The following is a 13,910-nucleotide window of genomic DNA, read 5'->3' on the forward strand; positions in this document are numbered from 1 at the left end:
AAGGATATGTAGAACATAACTTGTTTGTTTGAATATGGTAATAAATGCTTCTTAGGGAAATTTTCTTAGAATTTTTGGGATAAGTTGTAACCAGTAGTTTGAAGATGTTCCTAGAGTGGTTATAACTTATAGTTAAGTTTAAAAAGGACTTTTCTAATAAAAAAAAAACAGATTCTGTAGTTAGAATTATTGATTAATTTGATTTATTGTTAACCCTAATAAATATGAGACATTTTTTTAGAATTCGCTATTTTAAATTTATTTTTCCTAAAAATGCTTTGCAGTCAAATTTTTTGGAATAAATTTGTAATGAAACTGGAAAGAAGTTCTTAAATTGCAGGTGCTTGCCCCGTCATATGAAAAGAATCATTATGCATATTGACGTTGTTGCAATATCCTAAATAATATTGGAAATAATCCTGATAATAATTTTAAAATATACCGGCATTAAAAAAATAAAATATTTGACTCTATCAAATTTATTAAACACTTAATATCGATATTTTTTATTGTATGATCGAAGCTAATCTTTATTTTTAAGGGATGAACTTCCAAAAGCATGTTTTGCTTGATCTAATAACATGAAGCCACAGGGAAGGGCAACAAATGGCAGTAAATAAAAAAAAAATGAAGAATAAAATAATAAAAATAGCAGCAAATTGGCGCCAATATGTGTGTCAGTTTATATGATAAAAGTCCGTGCAATGAATTTATATGATATTTAACGCGACAAAATTGTCAATATATTTGGCGAATTATAAATTTAAGTGAAAATTTAAACTCTAATTTTTGATCGAAAATGAAATCATTCTTAATCGCAAGAAAAGAAGGCAAGAAACGATCTAAAATAATCCTCTGTTAGAAAGCTCTGCGTTCTTTTCCCTCCCTTCAAATTCTCCGAATGCTCACAGTGAAATTCATATCATATTCAAGGTTATCGATATAACGCCCTCTAGTTGTAAACTTTTAGAACAGCACAACTCTCGTAATTTGATTATTAGAACATAGAATAACGGAAAATCTTATTTTAATTGCGGTCATAATTTTCGCCAGTCTGTTATTCCATTTCCTTTCGATGCAAAGTAAAAATGACCGATTCATTACGCTGTCGCCATATTGTTATTAATTTGGAAATCGAAAATGCAATGATATTGCACAAATTCTATGATGGCGCGATAATTTTTAAATGGCCGATGACTGAAATTGAATGGCTTTTACTATTTCACTTGTCTGATGGTAAGTCATTTATCAAACTAGGAAATTTGGATGGATCTAGTAATGTGTTCTTAAATGGAGAAATCTGTGTTCTAATCAATAACGAAAACAAACACTTATTGGAACGATTTGAGTTCTGTTTTCAGAAGCAAATTATGAAAATAGTTGACGTATCAGCCACGAAAAATATCCTTCTGCGGTTAGAAAATGAGAGGATAAATAATTCCTTGAAACTACGCATTCGTTTATGGTTCACTGGTTCATTGAAATCTTTGCCTGTGCATTTTAACTTCATAACCAAAAGCATTGAACAAATATGTGCTTTTAATTGGACTATCCAAAGTTGTACTGATAAAAATGGAAGGCTTTGTTTCACTGATTATTGCAAGGATGTACCAAGACAGTTTAAGAATTTTACGAACGCACAGACCTTTTGCCTGAGTATTAAATTGCATTTTATTGATTTGCAGGAACCGGGAGCAAGAATGAAATTGGTTGTGCATAAAAGGCAGGGCAATGCAGCAAATTTCTTCGTGAAGTGTAAATTTAATGCTGTTGATGGACAGAATTCGATACCTTTAGAATTTAATTGGACACTATGGAACGGTAAGGAAATTAGTCAATGGTTTGATACCGTGATAACTAAAAGAATTGAAAGCGTTTATTTACAGTCTGGAAAACTTTTTCTGCGTGGCGAATTATTTGTACTTTCACCTTGTCCTATAACCGTCGATAACGCTTCTAGCTTTACAGATCCAGCTCTTTTTTGTGCCTCAAACTATATTTCTGACCGAACTCCCAGCGACGTAGTTTTGCGATCTGGTGGCGATACATATCCATGTCACAAAATGGTGCTTTGCGACAAATCTCCAGTATTTATGGCTATGTTCGACAATGAAACAATTGAGAAAGAAAGTGGTATAGTGGATATTTTGGACATCGATTCTCGTGTTTTGTCACTGTTTTTATCCACGCTTTACTCTGGCGAGCTTGGGGACGTTAATTGGGAATCTGCCGTTGAGTTGTATGCCGTCGCCGACAAGTATGCAGTACCCGAAGTCGTAAAAAAGTGTCAAGACTTTCTCAAGAAAATTATATCGTTGGAAAATGTGTGTAAAATTATGAAACTTGCTGATGATTATCAAGATAATGAATTGCTGGAACTAACTAAACTCTTTTTTATGGATAATCCGAAAGCGATTGTTCGTTCAACGCAATGGCTGGAATTAATGGACAGTAATGTTAATTTGGCCGCTAATTTTATGAGAGTTGCTATATTAAAAGCTGAAGTGGATTAAGAAATACTTAGGTAAATTTTATGAAAGATTATTTTTTAATGGAACTTTATAGTTTATTTATTATTGTATTTTTTCCATTATAGAGATATTATTTCATTCCTGGGTTGGCAAGGTTTAGGACAAAATGGATTAATCCACGGTTTAAACCGTTCTGTCCAAAACCCCTTTGTCCAAAACTGTCTTAAACTGTCCAAAACCCTTTCACTCAAATTATGTCACAATTTTATCTGAACAATATTTAAGAGGTAAAATAAGCATAGATCTAATAACATATTGATAATTAAATATACTAGAGTATAATGTTTTATTAATTTAAAAGTATTATATTTTATTAATATTGTTTGACTCTTCAATTTAAACAAAGGAAGATTAATCAGTAATTAAGTGCAATTGGTTCTCTCATTCAATAGTACATAACTGAAGTTTGGCCTAGCCATGCAGGTTAAAATATTAGGGACTAAGTGCTTGGTTTGTCATAAACAGGTTTATTTGTCTATAGTACTATTCAAGAATACTTTTTTTTCATTCATGTTAAATTCTTTTAGCTTAGTGGTGAGACATCACCAGTGTCAGTAACTGAAACTGATGTTATGCCCTTCAAAACTGTTAATACATTTTTCAGTTATTTTGTATTTTCAATTTAAACTAATATTTCAATTTAATATATTTTTCAATTTACAAATATTTTCAAATTTCAAATTAATTTTTTTTAAAAAAAATCAAAAAAGTCCGATTTTTGATTTAAATTAGATTTTTTTAAAATTTTTATTCAAATACACTGTGAGAAATTTAATTTATGATGAAAAATACTTTATAAATGTTTAGTCAAAATTAAATTAACAATTAATTTTTCGTTATATGATACATAGCTTTGAATGCATGGCAACCATTTTGGAACAAATACATGATTGAAATTTAAGGACTGGATGAAATGGAGAATTTAAAGAGTAACTTCAGGGATCTGTTTAGGTTTTTCAGAGAGGCACCTATTTTGTGAAAATTTAGACATAATTTGTGGAAATAAAAAATTATATCAAAAAATCAACTCAAAAATATTTAAAAAATATGGATTTATCGTTTCTTACGAGACACAAAAATAAAATTTCAAGAAAAAGTATTTTGTGAAATTATTCTACAGTTTTTCCTAAAGTTGAATTTGTGAAGGTACCGCTAAACGGTAGTAAATTTAACTTGGACAGACCCCTGTTCAGCTATTAAAGCAAAGTTTCAATTAGCAAACCATAATTTTAATTTAAAATTGTGATTTCTAATTTTTCCCTCTTGATTTTTAAAATGACTAAATAAATGTGACAGATTGTGTTTATAAATATAGTCATTCATCAAAAAATAAATAAATATTAAATCTATATATTTTTATATTAAAATATTCATTTTTAATCCTACATCAATAAAATATAATGTAGATTTTAATTCCATGCTTTTTTAATCAAAAGGTAGAATTTTAAATAACATTATTTGCATTTAAAAAAAAAATCATGTTTATTAATTACCTTCTACAGCTATGCAAGTCTTTATTAAGACAGCATTAAACGTATACTTTAATCTGTACTTTCAATCTCAAGAATCAATAAGATTTTTAAAAATGCAATTTCAAATGTGTTGCAATTTAACACACATCAAGAAAGAAAGTAATTTCGTTATCTAAAATTAATTAATGTAGCAGTTTATTTGAAATAAATTTTAAAACTAAGAAAAGAAAATAATAAAAGTATCAATAATTGAAACCCTGTTTTTTAACGTTTAAAATAAATATGTATAAAAAAAAATCAGTTGATTTAAATCAATGATTTTTAAAAAAAAAAAAATCATTTGATTTAAATCAGGATTAAAATCGTGATTTAAATCAAGCTGATTTAAATCAACAAACCCTGCAAAATAGTAGTAGTACAGATTAACAAAATCAATATCATCTGCTATTGTCGATTTTCTACGGTTTTCCTGAACGAATAAGTACTTTTTTTTTCTTCATTAACTTAGCTTTTAAGTACATTGCTTATTTCTTTTATTTCAATATGCATCTATTATTTAAATTAATTGAGCATCATAGGTGTCAATAATAGTATGGCGATTTTTTACGTTTCTCTAAAATGAATTGGTACAGTTTTTCCAGGTATAACTAATTATTTTTTTACATTCAATTACCTTTGATTATAATCTATTTACTTTTATTTATAAATACACGTTGCGCAAGATTTACTTTAAACAAAATAAACGCATGGTTTTAGATAACTTTAGGAATGCTAATATAGTGACGTAGTTCTCCCTCGCTAACATATGGTGGATTTTCTTATGCGATTTCCCAATTGATTTCAGGATATTCAAATTACAAAATGTATTATAATATTATTTAAAAAATTGAGACTTAAACTTTTAGTCCTTCATCATTCATAAATTCGAGTATCATATCTGAATATTAATTTATTTATTGTATCATTATTACTGTATCATTTCAATAGTATTACTTTGAAATTTTCTTGGTAAGACATTGTTAAAGCAAACTTTTTACTTTTATTTTTTAGCAAGGAAGCCTAACTCCAAACTACCACTTGGAACGATTTTTATATATTAATTTACATATTTGTATTCGGCTAATATTTTATTAATGCAGTTCTCAAATAATTTTAATAATGAATAATTTTTAGAAGAACAGTGAGAAAAAAAAAGAAAGAAAAAAAAAGCAGAATACCCCGAATAACTTTCGATCTAATGATCTCTCTAATGTAATGATTTTGGTCTAATGATAACGTCTCTAAACTTAACGACTTTTTCAACTCTTTTACTAATAAAACAAAAGTGACAATTCAAAAAAAAAAAAATGGTTTGAATTATAATTAAAGAGGAAGTTAACAATTTCGAAATTATTAAAAAGTATTTTTTAAAGTAATTTATTAGTTTTTTAATAGATTTTATAATATTTTGTGCAGCGTTTATGTGAAAATCTAAAATGTTATCATTTCCTCATAATTATTTTTTGAAATATCTCTTTAATATTCTTATTTTCGATTAATGAAACTATTCTCATTGTTTCATGCAATTTAAGAGCTATTGTAGTACATTTATTTTAGTTAAAAATATTTCTTTAATATTTTCATTTTCGATTAATTGAACTATTCTCATTGTTTCAAGCAATTTAAAAGCTATTGTTGTGAATTCATTTTAATTAGAAAAATATTATATTATTTTTTGTTTGACTATTTCTTAACATGCTGGAAAAGTTTAAAAAAAATGTTTTAGTTTAATTTCAAACAAACCAAAAAGAATCTGTTATTCTCCCCGCTGTGTGAAAATTAATATTTAACACCATTTTCTTTGCCTGTGACTTTATATTAATTTTTTTTTTTTGGAAGTTTAAGGATCAAAAATGAAAACGAAGAAATTGGACATAATATTGAGTAGCAAGATTTAAAAAAAATTAGATATATACGAATCTATGCTTGTAATTCAATATACTAATAAGCACTTTGATAATAATTAAATTTAAATGAACTGTATATTATTTTTTTTATCCAAGGCGATTAACAGATGACGCTAATTTTTTTTTGACAATTGTATGAAATATAAACTATGTACATAAAGATAAATATTTATTCATCATAAACACATTTATAGCATAAAACATTTTTAACATATTTTCATAAATTGTGAACATATTAAAAAAACTTCGTTCAAATTATAAAACTGAGCAATTATGATGTTTTTTTTTACATTTTTTTTAATGAAAATTAAATAAAACAATGATTCTTTAATTTAAAGCTCATCATTCTGGGAAGATTTAAATTGGATTTTTAAAATTTAATTTAAATTGTTCATTCATTTTATGAAGAACTAAATAATTTAAAGGGGACGATAAACTGATAAAATAAAAAGAATAAATTAACGTTTAATTGTAACACTAATATATGTTTAGGTTATTACTATTATATGATAAATAAATCGGGATCTATGCTATAACTTTTAATATTGAAATATTTAATCAGTATTTGAAAAAAATTCTTATTTTAAAGTGATTTAAATGGTGATTTTCAATTAATGCTTTGTTTTAGTTGCATTTTTAATTTGTATTAAGACAGTATATAAATTATTTATATTATGACAGCATATTTAATTTAAAACAATGGCCCGATTTAAAAATAATCTAGATTCATATTTCTCTTTTTAAATAAATAATAAGTTTTTTTTTTCTTTCGCTTTTCATTTATCTTTGATTAAAGCTCATTTATTTTAAACAAGCTAATTTATTTTAAAGCTCATTTATTTTAATTTCTTAAACTACATTATTTCTGATAATATATACAATACCAATTTTTAAAATCACCTGTTAAACATTTTTGAAATTAACAATCGCAATTTTTATAATTATTGAAAATTAATTAATCNTAAACAACTATTTCTTAAACTACATTATTTCTGATAATATATACAATACCAATTTTTAAAATCACCTGTTAAACATTTTTAAAATTAACAATCGCAATTTTTATAATTATTGAAAATTAATTAATCACTAACTTATTACTAAGTTAGAAAGAAAAAAATTAAAAATAATTTTTTAAATTGAAAAGAATTAGTTTGCGAAGGTTAAAATTGAGTTTTCAATGAATAAATTTTTACAAAAATTTTCTGAAAAGGTTACATAGGCATTAGATACTTTTTTTACGTTAATTAAAAAAAATCTTTTTCTACGTCCGCGACAGGACTCGAACCTGCAATCTTCTGATTCGAAGTCAGACGCCTTATCCATTAGGCCACGCGGACACGTTCTGTGAAGCTAAGTGATTCATAAAAACAAAACATTCAGAATATATATTTATTTGAATGACGAGAATTATACTGTTTTCTTTTTCAAATTTTAATACAGTTTTTAAATGTTTTTTTAAATAGTTCTTCAAATAAGGATTTAATAACTAAAAAGGCAAAAATTATTTTTATTTCCATGTATCTATTACCCATATTATTATTTACAGAGAAATAGTAGATGAAACCTTTACTTTTAATCGAAATACGAAAATAAATTACTATTATTAAGATTTTCTTTACTTTAAATTATTAAATTTTTCTGGCCTGATATTTAGCTACAATTAACACAAAATATATTTTTATTATCATCTATTTTAATAAACGTAAAATTACGAATTTTTCTCAGTTAATTTGATTTAAAATATTTTAAATTGAGTGAAATAAAAAAAAAAAACATTGCCAGCATGCTTGTTTTTATTTATTTATTTTTTAAAAATTTTTCTGATCGTCGGTACTCTGAATTAATGAATGAATCAATGAATCTGAATCAGTAAATGAAAATTAAATACATGGCAAAATTCTGTTTGAAAGATGATAAATTAAGGACAGTGTAAAAAATATGACATGCTATTAAAATTTAAAAGTTATTATCAATTTTAATTAATGATAATATAAAAAAATTGTATTTTTTATTTTGAAAAAGAAAAAAACATGTCTGAAATCAACTAGCAAATAATAAATATTAATAAATATGTGAATTTATAAATAAGTAAATTATATATAAATAAGTAAATTATATATAAATAAGTAAATTATATATATAAACATTAAATATCATTTTCAAAAAATAATTATTACGTTATGAATTAGGAAATTAGTTAAAAAACGATATTTGATTAAAAACGCTCGTTTAAATTTATGATTTAATTAATTAAATAATTATAATTAATTTGCCTATTTTGAATGTGCCAATGAGCTTAATGAATTAATTTTAATTCTGGTTGTAGATCTCTCTAAACCAGTCCGAGAAAAAAAAATACATATATTGAACCGAGTCGAAACGAAACTCATAAAAATAAATAAATAAACAGTTCGAAATAAGGAAAAAAAGAAGTAGATTCATTATAATCTGAATTCAAATTGGTAGGAACAAAACAAGTTCGAAATTTGAATAAACCAAAATTCAAAAATAAGGATTGATTAAAAAATAATAACAATAAATATATATTTGAATCAAATTAATTATAAAATTTAGCCAAAATTACCTTCATAATTACCTTCATAACCTATATCTCGCATAAATTTCAATTTATAATAAGTTTTATTATAAATTGGAAATTCATAAACACACAATTTACATGCACATTCATGTGAATAATAATATCTGTATGGATTCACTTAATTTACTTCCTGATAACTTTTTTTTTTTTAGTTGGTTCAATTTAACATCAATAACAAAATCTTTAATATGTCATCAGTGAGTTTTTTTAACTTGTTATCATCATATGTGAATCATAATTATGTTAATCATTGATCATATGTAGTGTTATATGTCAATCATTTTCAAGTCCTTAGAAGCGGCATACATTGAGTCATTTAGTAGTTTAAATTTTATACCGCAAAACGGATTTCATAAGTTAAAATTTCTAGCGACCCAATTAATTCTTAAAATAAGAACATTTAAGACGTCTTTTTTCAGGTAGATTATATTTAGTCCACTACTTGTAATTTCTGCAGAATTCAAACAACCATAAAAAGCAAACGATTATCGCTGTGAGAAATCTCGTGAATAAACTTAAACTTAACTCAAAAATAAAAGCTTAAAATTATGCTAAGAAATCGACTTCAAAAATAGTTTTTGTCTCATAATTGTCATCAATGTTACACAAAAAAGTTAAAGTATCTTTGAGACAAATAATATAAAGTCAGTAGGTTGTAATTTGTGTAAAATTCGAACGACTATAAAAAACAAACGATTATTACCGCAAGAAATCTAGAAAGAACATGGAAATGGTTTTTAGAAAGGAATTTCATTAGTGTTTTCAATCTTGTTTCGCTGTGGAATTTCATAAGCCACAAAATCATGCAGTTAAACCTCCTGTAGCTGTATGACGTCAAAAGCTGAGAATTTTTTTCACCATTCCATGCGGTGTCTTTATGGAGAACAGTAATTAGAAAGAGAAGACATAAAATTAAATATTGGTTACCTAATTTTTCAAGCTCTATTCTAGTTTCAGCAAAGAACTTGTAGCACTACTTTCTTGAATGTGAAATATGTGGTACAGTACAGAACCCGTTATCCGGAAATCAGAAAACCGGGAAACCAAAAAACCGGAACAAAATTCGATAAATTTTCCCGTCATTTTTAAAAAAAAATTTTTTTTTCCTCATAAGATTTTAGGATTTTTTTTTTTTTTTAAAAAAGATGTTTACCTTACCATCATTTTGGAAATAATCATTAGTGTATTAGTCCATCGTTTTTTCTTCTTTTAAAGATTATTTCCACAAAAAAATTTTTTTTAGTTGGGTTTAACGATAAAAAAAACGGCTTTTTGTAGCGATTCAGAAAACCGGAAAAATCAGTTATCCGGAATACCAATGGTCCCGATCGTTCCGGATAATCGGTTCCCTACTGTATTTTATTTATGATTGTAAATTTTTTTTCCATGAAGTCAATGACCTGATTCGTTAATAAATATATGTATTCGATTTAAAAAAAAAAATTATAAATAATTTTTTTACAAACATAACTTAATGAAATGTGTTTTCTTTCTTTTAAAAAGGAATAATTTTAATTTGAAAATTTTGTTTCCACGTTCTACTAAAAAATATATGTTTATAATAGAATTTATTCTTTTTTTTTCTTTTCTTTTCAGGTAAATACTGATAAAGAAAACTTTTCCTGCCATAACTTTATAGAAACATGTCTTTATTCCTTTAAAAAATATATAATTTTTATAAAACTTGAAATTGCAAATTCTGCTTCCATGTCTTACTTAAAAAGTGCATGTACTGCAGAAATCTTTAATTATTTCTTTTCAGGTAAATGCTTGACGGTTGTTGAACCTCAGATTCCAAGTACTACTATTTGAATTATTTGGAGATGTGTGTTTTTGCTATCTACTCTGGGAAGATTTAAATTGGATNGGTATTTTATTTATGATTGTTAATTTTTTTTCCATGTAGTCAATGACCTGATTCGTTAATAAATATATGTATTCTGTATTCGATTTAAAAAAAAAATTATAAATAATTTTTTTACAAACATAACTTAATGAAATGTGTTTTCTTTCTTTTAAAAAGGAATAATTTTAATTTGAAAATTTTGTTTCCACGTTCTACTAAAAATATATATGTTTATAATAGAATTTATTCTTTTTTTTTCTTTTCTTTTCAGGTAAATACTGATAAAGAAAACTTTTCCTGTCATAACTTTATGGAAACATGTCTTTATTCCTTTAAAAAATATATAATTTTTATAAAACTTGAAATTGCGAATTCTGCTTCCATGTCTTACTTAAAAAGTACATGTACTGCAGAAATCTTTCTTTATTTCTTTTCAGGTAAATGCTTGATGGTTGTTGGACCTCAGATTCCAAGTACTACTATTTGAATTGTTTGGAGATGTGTGTTTTTACTTTCTACCTACAAGGTCTGGAAAAAAAATTTTTTTTTACGAGGAAGTTAAAAAAAAATCTTAGTTTGTTTACTGTATTGAATGTTATTCAGAACGTTTAAAACATTTATAGCCTAGCAACAATATTCAACCCGGAATTATAACAACAGAGAGAATCAGTAATTTAACCCTTTAACGCAGATTTTTTTATTTAATAAATTTTTCATGTTTTTTTTCATTATTTTAATAATTTATGGTTATGAAATACAGCATATATGAAACAACTATATCGAAGCAATAATTTTTCAAATTAGCACTTATTTTCAGTTACTTAGATCTAAGAGAAACAATTATTAATCATTAAAATTTCTTTAATTTACGAAATTAATTAATATTGCTAAATTTTTGAATATGATTGAAAAAAAATTTCTTCAAACTATGTACTTTTTTTGGATTTTATATTTTTGTATAAAAATAATTCGGAAAATTTAACAGATTTTTTTAGTAACTATAAGATTGTTTTTATAATTAAAAAATATCAAAATATATTTACTCGTTATTAGAATTTCAGAAAAAAAAAATTATAAAAAGGATACCAATGTCCCTCTCCATCTGCGTCAAAGGGTTAACTTTGCTAACTTGACGTTCAAGTGATACTGAAAAAGAACTTAATTCTAAGTAATCTTTCATAATTAGGACTGGGTGATGTTAAGAATTTGGCATCGCGATATTCCGATACATCGCAATGTTTCGTTACATCAATGTGTTTCATTTGTTACTGTGTAATTTTGAATTAAACAAATGAATTTGGAATGAAATAAGAAGTATCAAAAAATGCTATGAATTTGAATGGTTAAGTAGTATTTTTTTTTCTGAAAAAATGAATAAATCACATCAGTGATATAACAAATAAAAAAATTAATTATTGAATAAAGTAGCACAACTTAAGCAGGAAGGGGGTGTGGACTGACTGCCGCAGAATGTGTTTTTAAGGTGCAAAATTGCAATTAGTGCAAAAACATGATTTTGGATAAAATGTTAGTAATTCAGTTTACTATAAATTTATAATCCCTGTAATCTTAGCTTTCTAAAAATACTACACTTTTGTCTGCACTCGATTTATTTACAAAGTTATTGCAGTTTTTGTGCACTTTGATAGCATTGTATAGACTTATTTTAAGTCTAAAAGCTTTACATAATATTTTTTCACATTTTACGTCACCTTAAACACCGTATCTCATGTTGTTTTTAAAATAATCGTCTACAATTTTTCATGGGTGTTTATGATTATAGTACACATGTTTCGAACTTCAGACTAAGATAAAAAAAAAAGTAGAATTTCCTTTTTCATGCATGTTTTTTCGCAAAGACGAGTGCGAAATTTTAAAAATTCTGATTTTTTAGTTACAATGATCCCTAACTCAGTAGTATACTAATATATGCACTTGCTTTTAAGATAATAGTTCAAAACATAGTTGATAGCTCTCTAAATAAAAACCTTAAGCGATATTTTTGTTTTGGGGGTTAGAAATTTTTTTACGGTGTTTATCGTAAGATGCAAAAAAATGCCTTAATTTTACCTAAATGTGGCCCTTTAAAAAAACAAAAATATAATAATAATTTTTTGTTGTTGCTAGTTTTATAAGTTTTTACATATTTGTTTTTTAAAAATTTATATTAATATTAAAAAAAAGTTTTTGAAACTAGTCGGATACCTTAATTAAATAATAATAAATATAAAATCTAAACTAAAATGCACATTTTTAAAATCTTCTTAAAGAGAAAGAATTTGGAGAGAATTGATCATCGCGTAAGCTTGAAACCATCTATGCACTATCAAGAATTATCCTCTTCATCGTGCATGCAGGTATCAATGTCTATGATGCATCGGAAAACATCGTATACATCGCAGATAAATCGTAATCTCCGATGCTTCGAAAAATACGCTGCATTTGAAACTTCATGGTTTATTTTAGGTTTACTTTTACTCACTTTTTCTATACTTTAAATTACTTATAAAAATGAAAGAGAATTTGTCGTATAGGGTTTCTCACGCTATACGTAAGGGATGTTCGAAATTCTATTATTCTGTGCGTCTCTAATATCTTCACACCTCTGGTCACTTCATAAGAGGCTTCATTTAAATAATATTTACATAATCATTAAAAACACAGTCAATAGTACTTTAACACGGAAGAAAGAACAACAGAGATGAAATGCTTCAATGAACTGTGTTTATAAGTAAATAATAAATCAAGCGTAAAAAAAGCAATCAAGAGTTAAAAACATTTACACGTGTTTTTTAATTGCTTTTGTTCTTTTCACGGTCAAATGATGTGGTTTACTGACCAATCAATGGATGATCGAACTCATAAGTACTTTCTTTCTACAAAATAGAGAGGATAACAAAGACAAGAAAAAAAAAATTTAACAGGCTATTAAGAACGACCTATATTGTTTGGAAATGAATATAAATTATTAGAGGTTGAAGGTTATCATTAAAAAAGAAATGGTTTGTGTTAAGCCTCTTGTAGTCCAACGCCCGTCTCTATTGTAAAAATAGATGTATTTTAGATGTAAAAATCTCATTTCTGTTTTGTCTTTTATCTTGTAGCTGTTCGTAAATTAAATTTTTTAAATGATGCTATTCTTGTTCTTTAAGAAACATTAAATTGCATGGATGTATTTTATTTCACTTTGTATTGTCATAATCATAATTAAGGTCGCTGGAAAAAAAACAAAAAAAAAACAATATGATTACGATGTCATTAAAACTGAAATTTTTAACAATTTTAATTCGTACAAAAGTTCGCCCCATAATTTTTATTTCTTCGAATATATAATTATTTTTATAATTTCTACATTAAAATCAATTAATTTGCTTCTGCATTTCTTACCTTAAATAGGTATTAAGGTTTGTTTGTATTTTTAACAATGATAATCTCGGAAAAAAGTTTAAAAAAATATTTATGTTTTACATATAATTTATTTTTTTATATGATTTTTAATAGAAAACGATTAAA

At 25.5% G+C, this 13,910-nt stretch overlaps 1 protein-coding gene and 1 non-coding gene across 5 annotated transcripts; one reads left to right on the top strand and one right to left on the bottom strand.

Moving 5' to 3' along the window:
- Positions 1–940: 940 nt before the first annotated feature.
- LOC107447674 (uncharacterized) lies at positions 941–13,530 on the top strand. Of its 4 annotated transcripts, none has more exons than XM_016062646.3 (2): positions 941–2,524; positions 10,669–13,530. In XM_016062646.3, exon 1 carries the CDS (start codon positions 1,089–1,091, stop codon positions 2,511–2,513), a length of 1,425 nt encoding a protein of 474 aa, XP_015918132.2. In that variant the 5' UTR covers positions 941–1,088; the 3' UTR covers positions 2,514–2,524; positions 10,669–13,530. The 4 variants fall into 4 exon arrangements, with proteins under 4 accessions (XP_015918132.2, XP_015918133.2, XP_042898403.1 ...); XM_016062647.4 differs by having other exon boundaries at positions 10,835–13,530; XM_043042469.2 differs by lacking the exon at positions 10,669–13,530 and adding an exon at positions 10,314–10,395 and having other exon boundaries at positions 942–2,524.
- Positions 7,217–7,289, bottom strand: TRNAR-UCG (transfer RNA arginine (anticodon UCG)). The gene has a single exon. It is a non-coding gene; the product is annotated as a tRNA-Arg (tRNA).
- Positions 13,531–13,910: the final 380 nt, after the last annotated feature.

This window comes from Parasteatoda tepidariorum, chromosome 8, assembly GCF_043381705.1.
Source record: "Parasteatoda tepidariorum isolate YZ-2023 chromosome 8, CAS_Ptep_4.0, whole genome shotgun sequence".
Lineage (NCBI taxonomy): Eukaryota > Metazoa > Arthropoda > Arachnida > Araneae > Theridiidae > Parasteatoda > Parasteatoda tepidariorum.

Coding starts and splice junctions, on each gene's coding strand:
- LOC107447674 (XM_016062646.3), top strand. CDS start 1,089: ATGACCGATTCATTACGCTGTCGCCATATTGTTATTAATTTGGAAATC.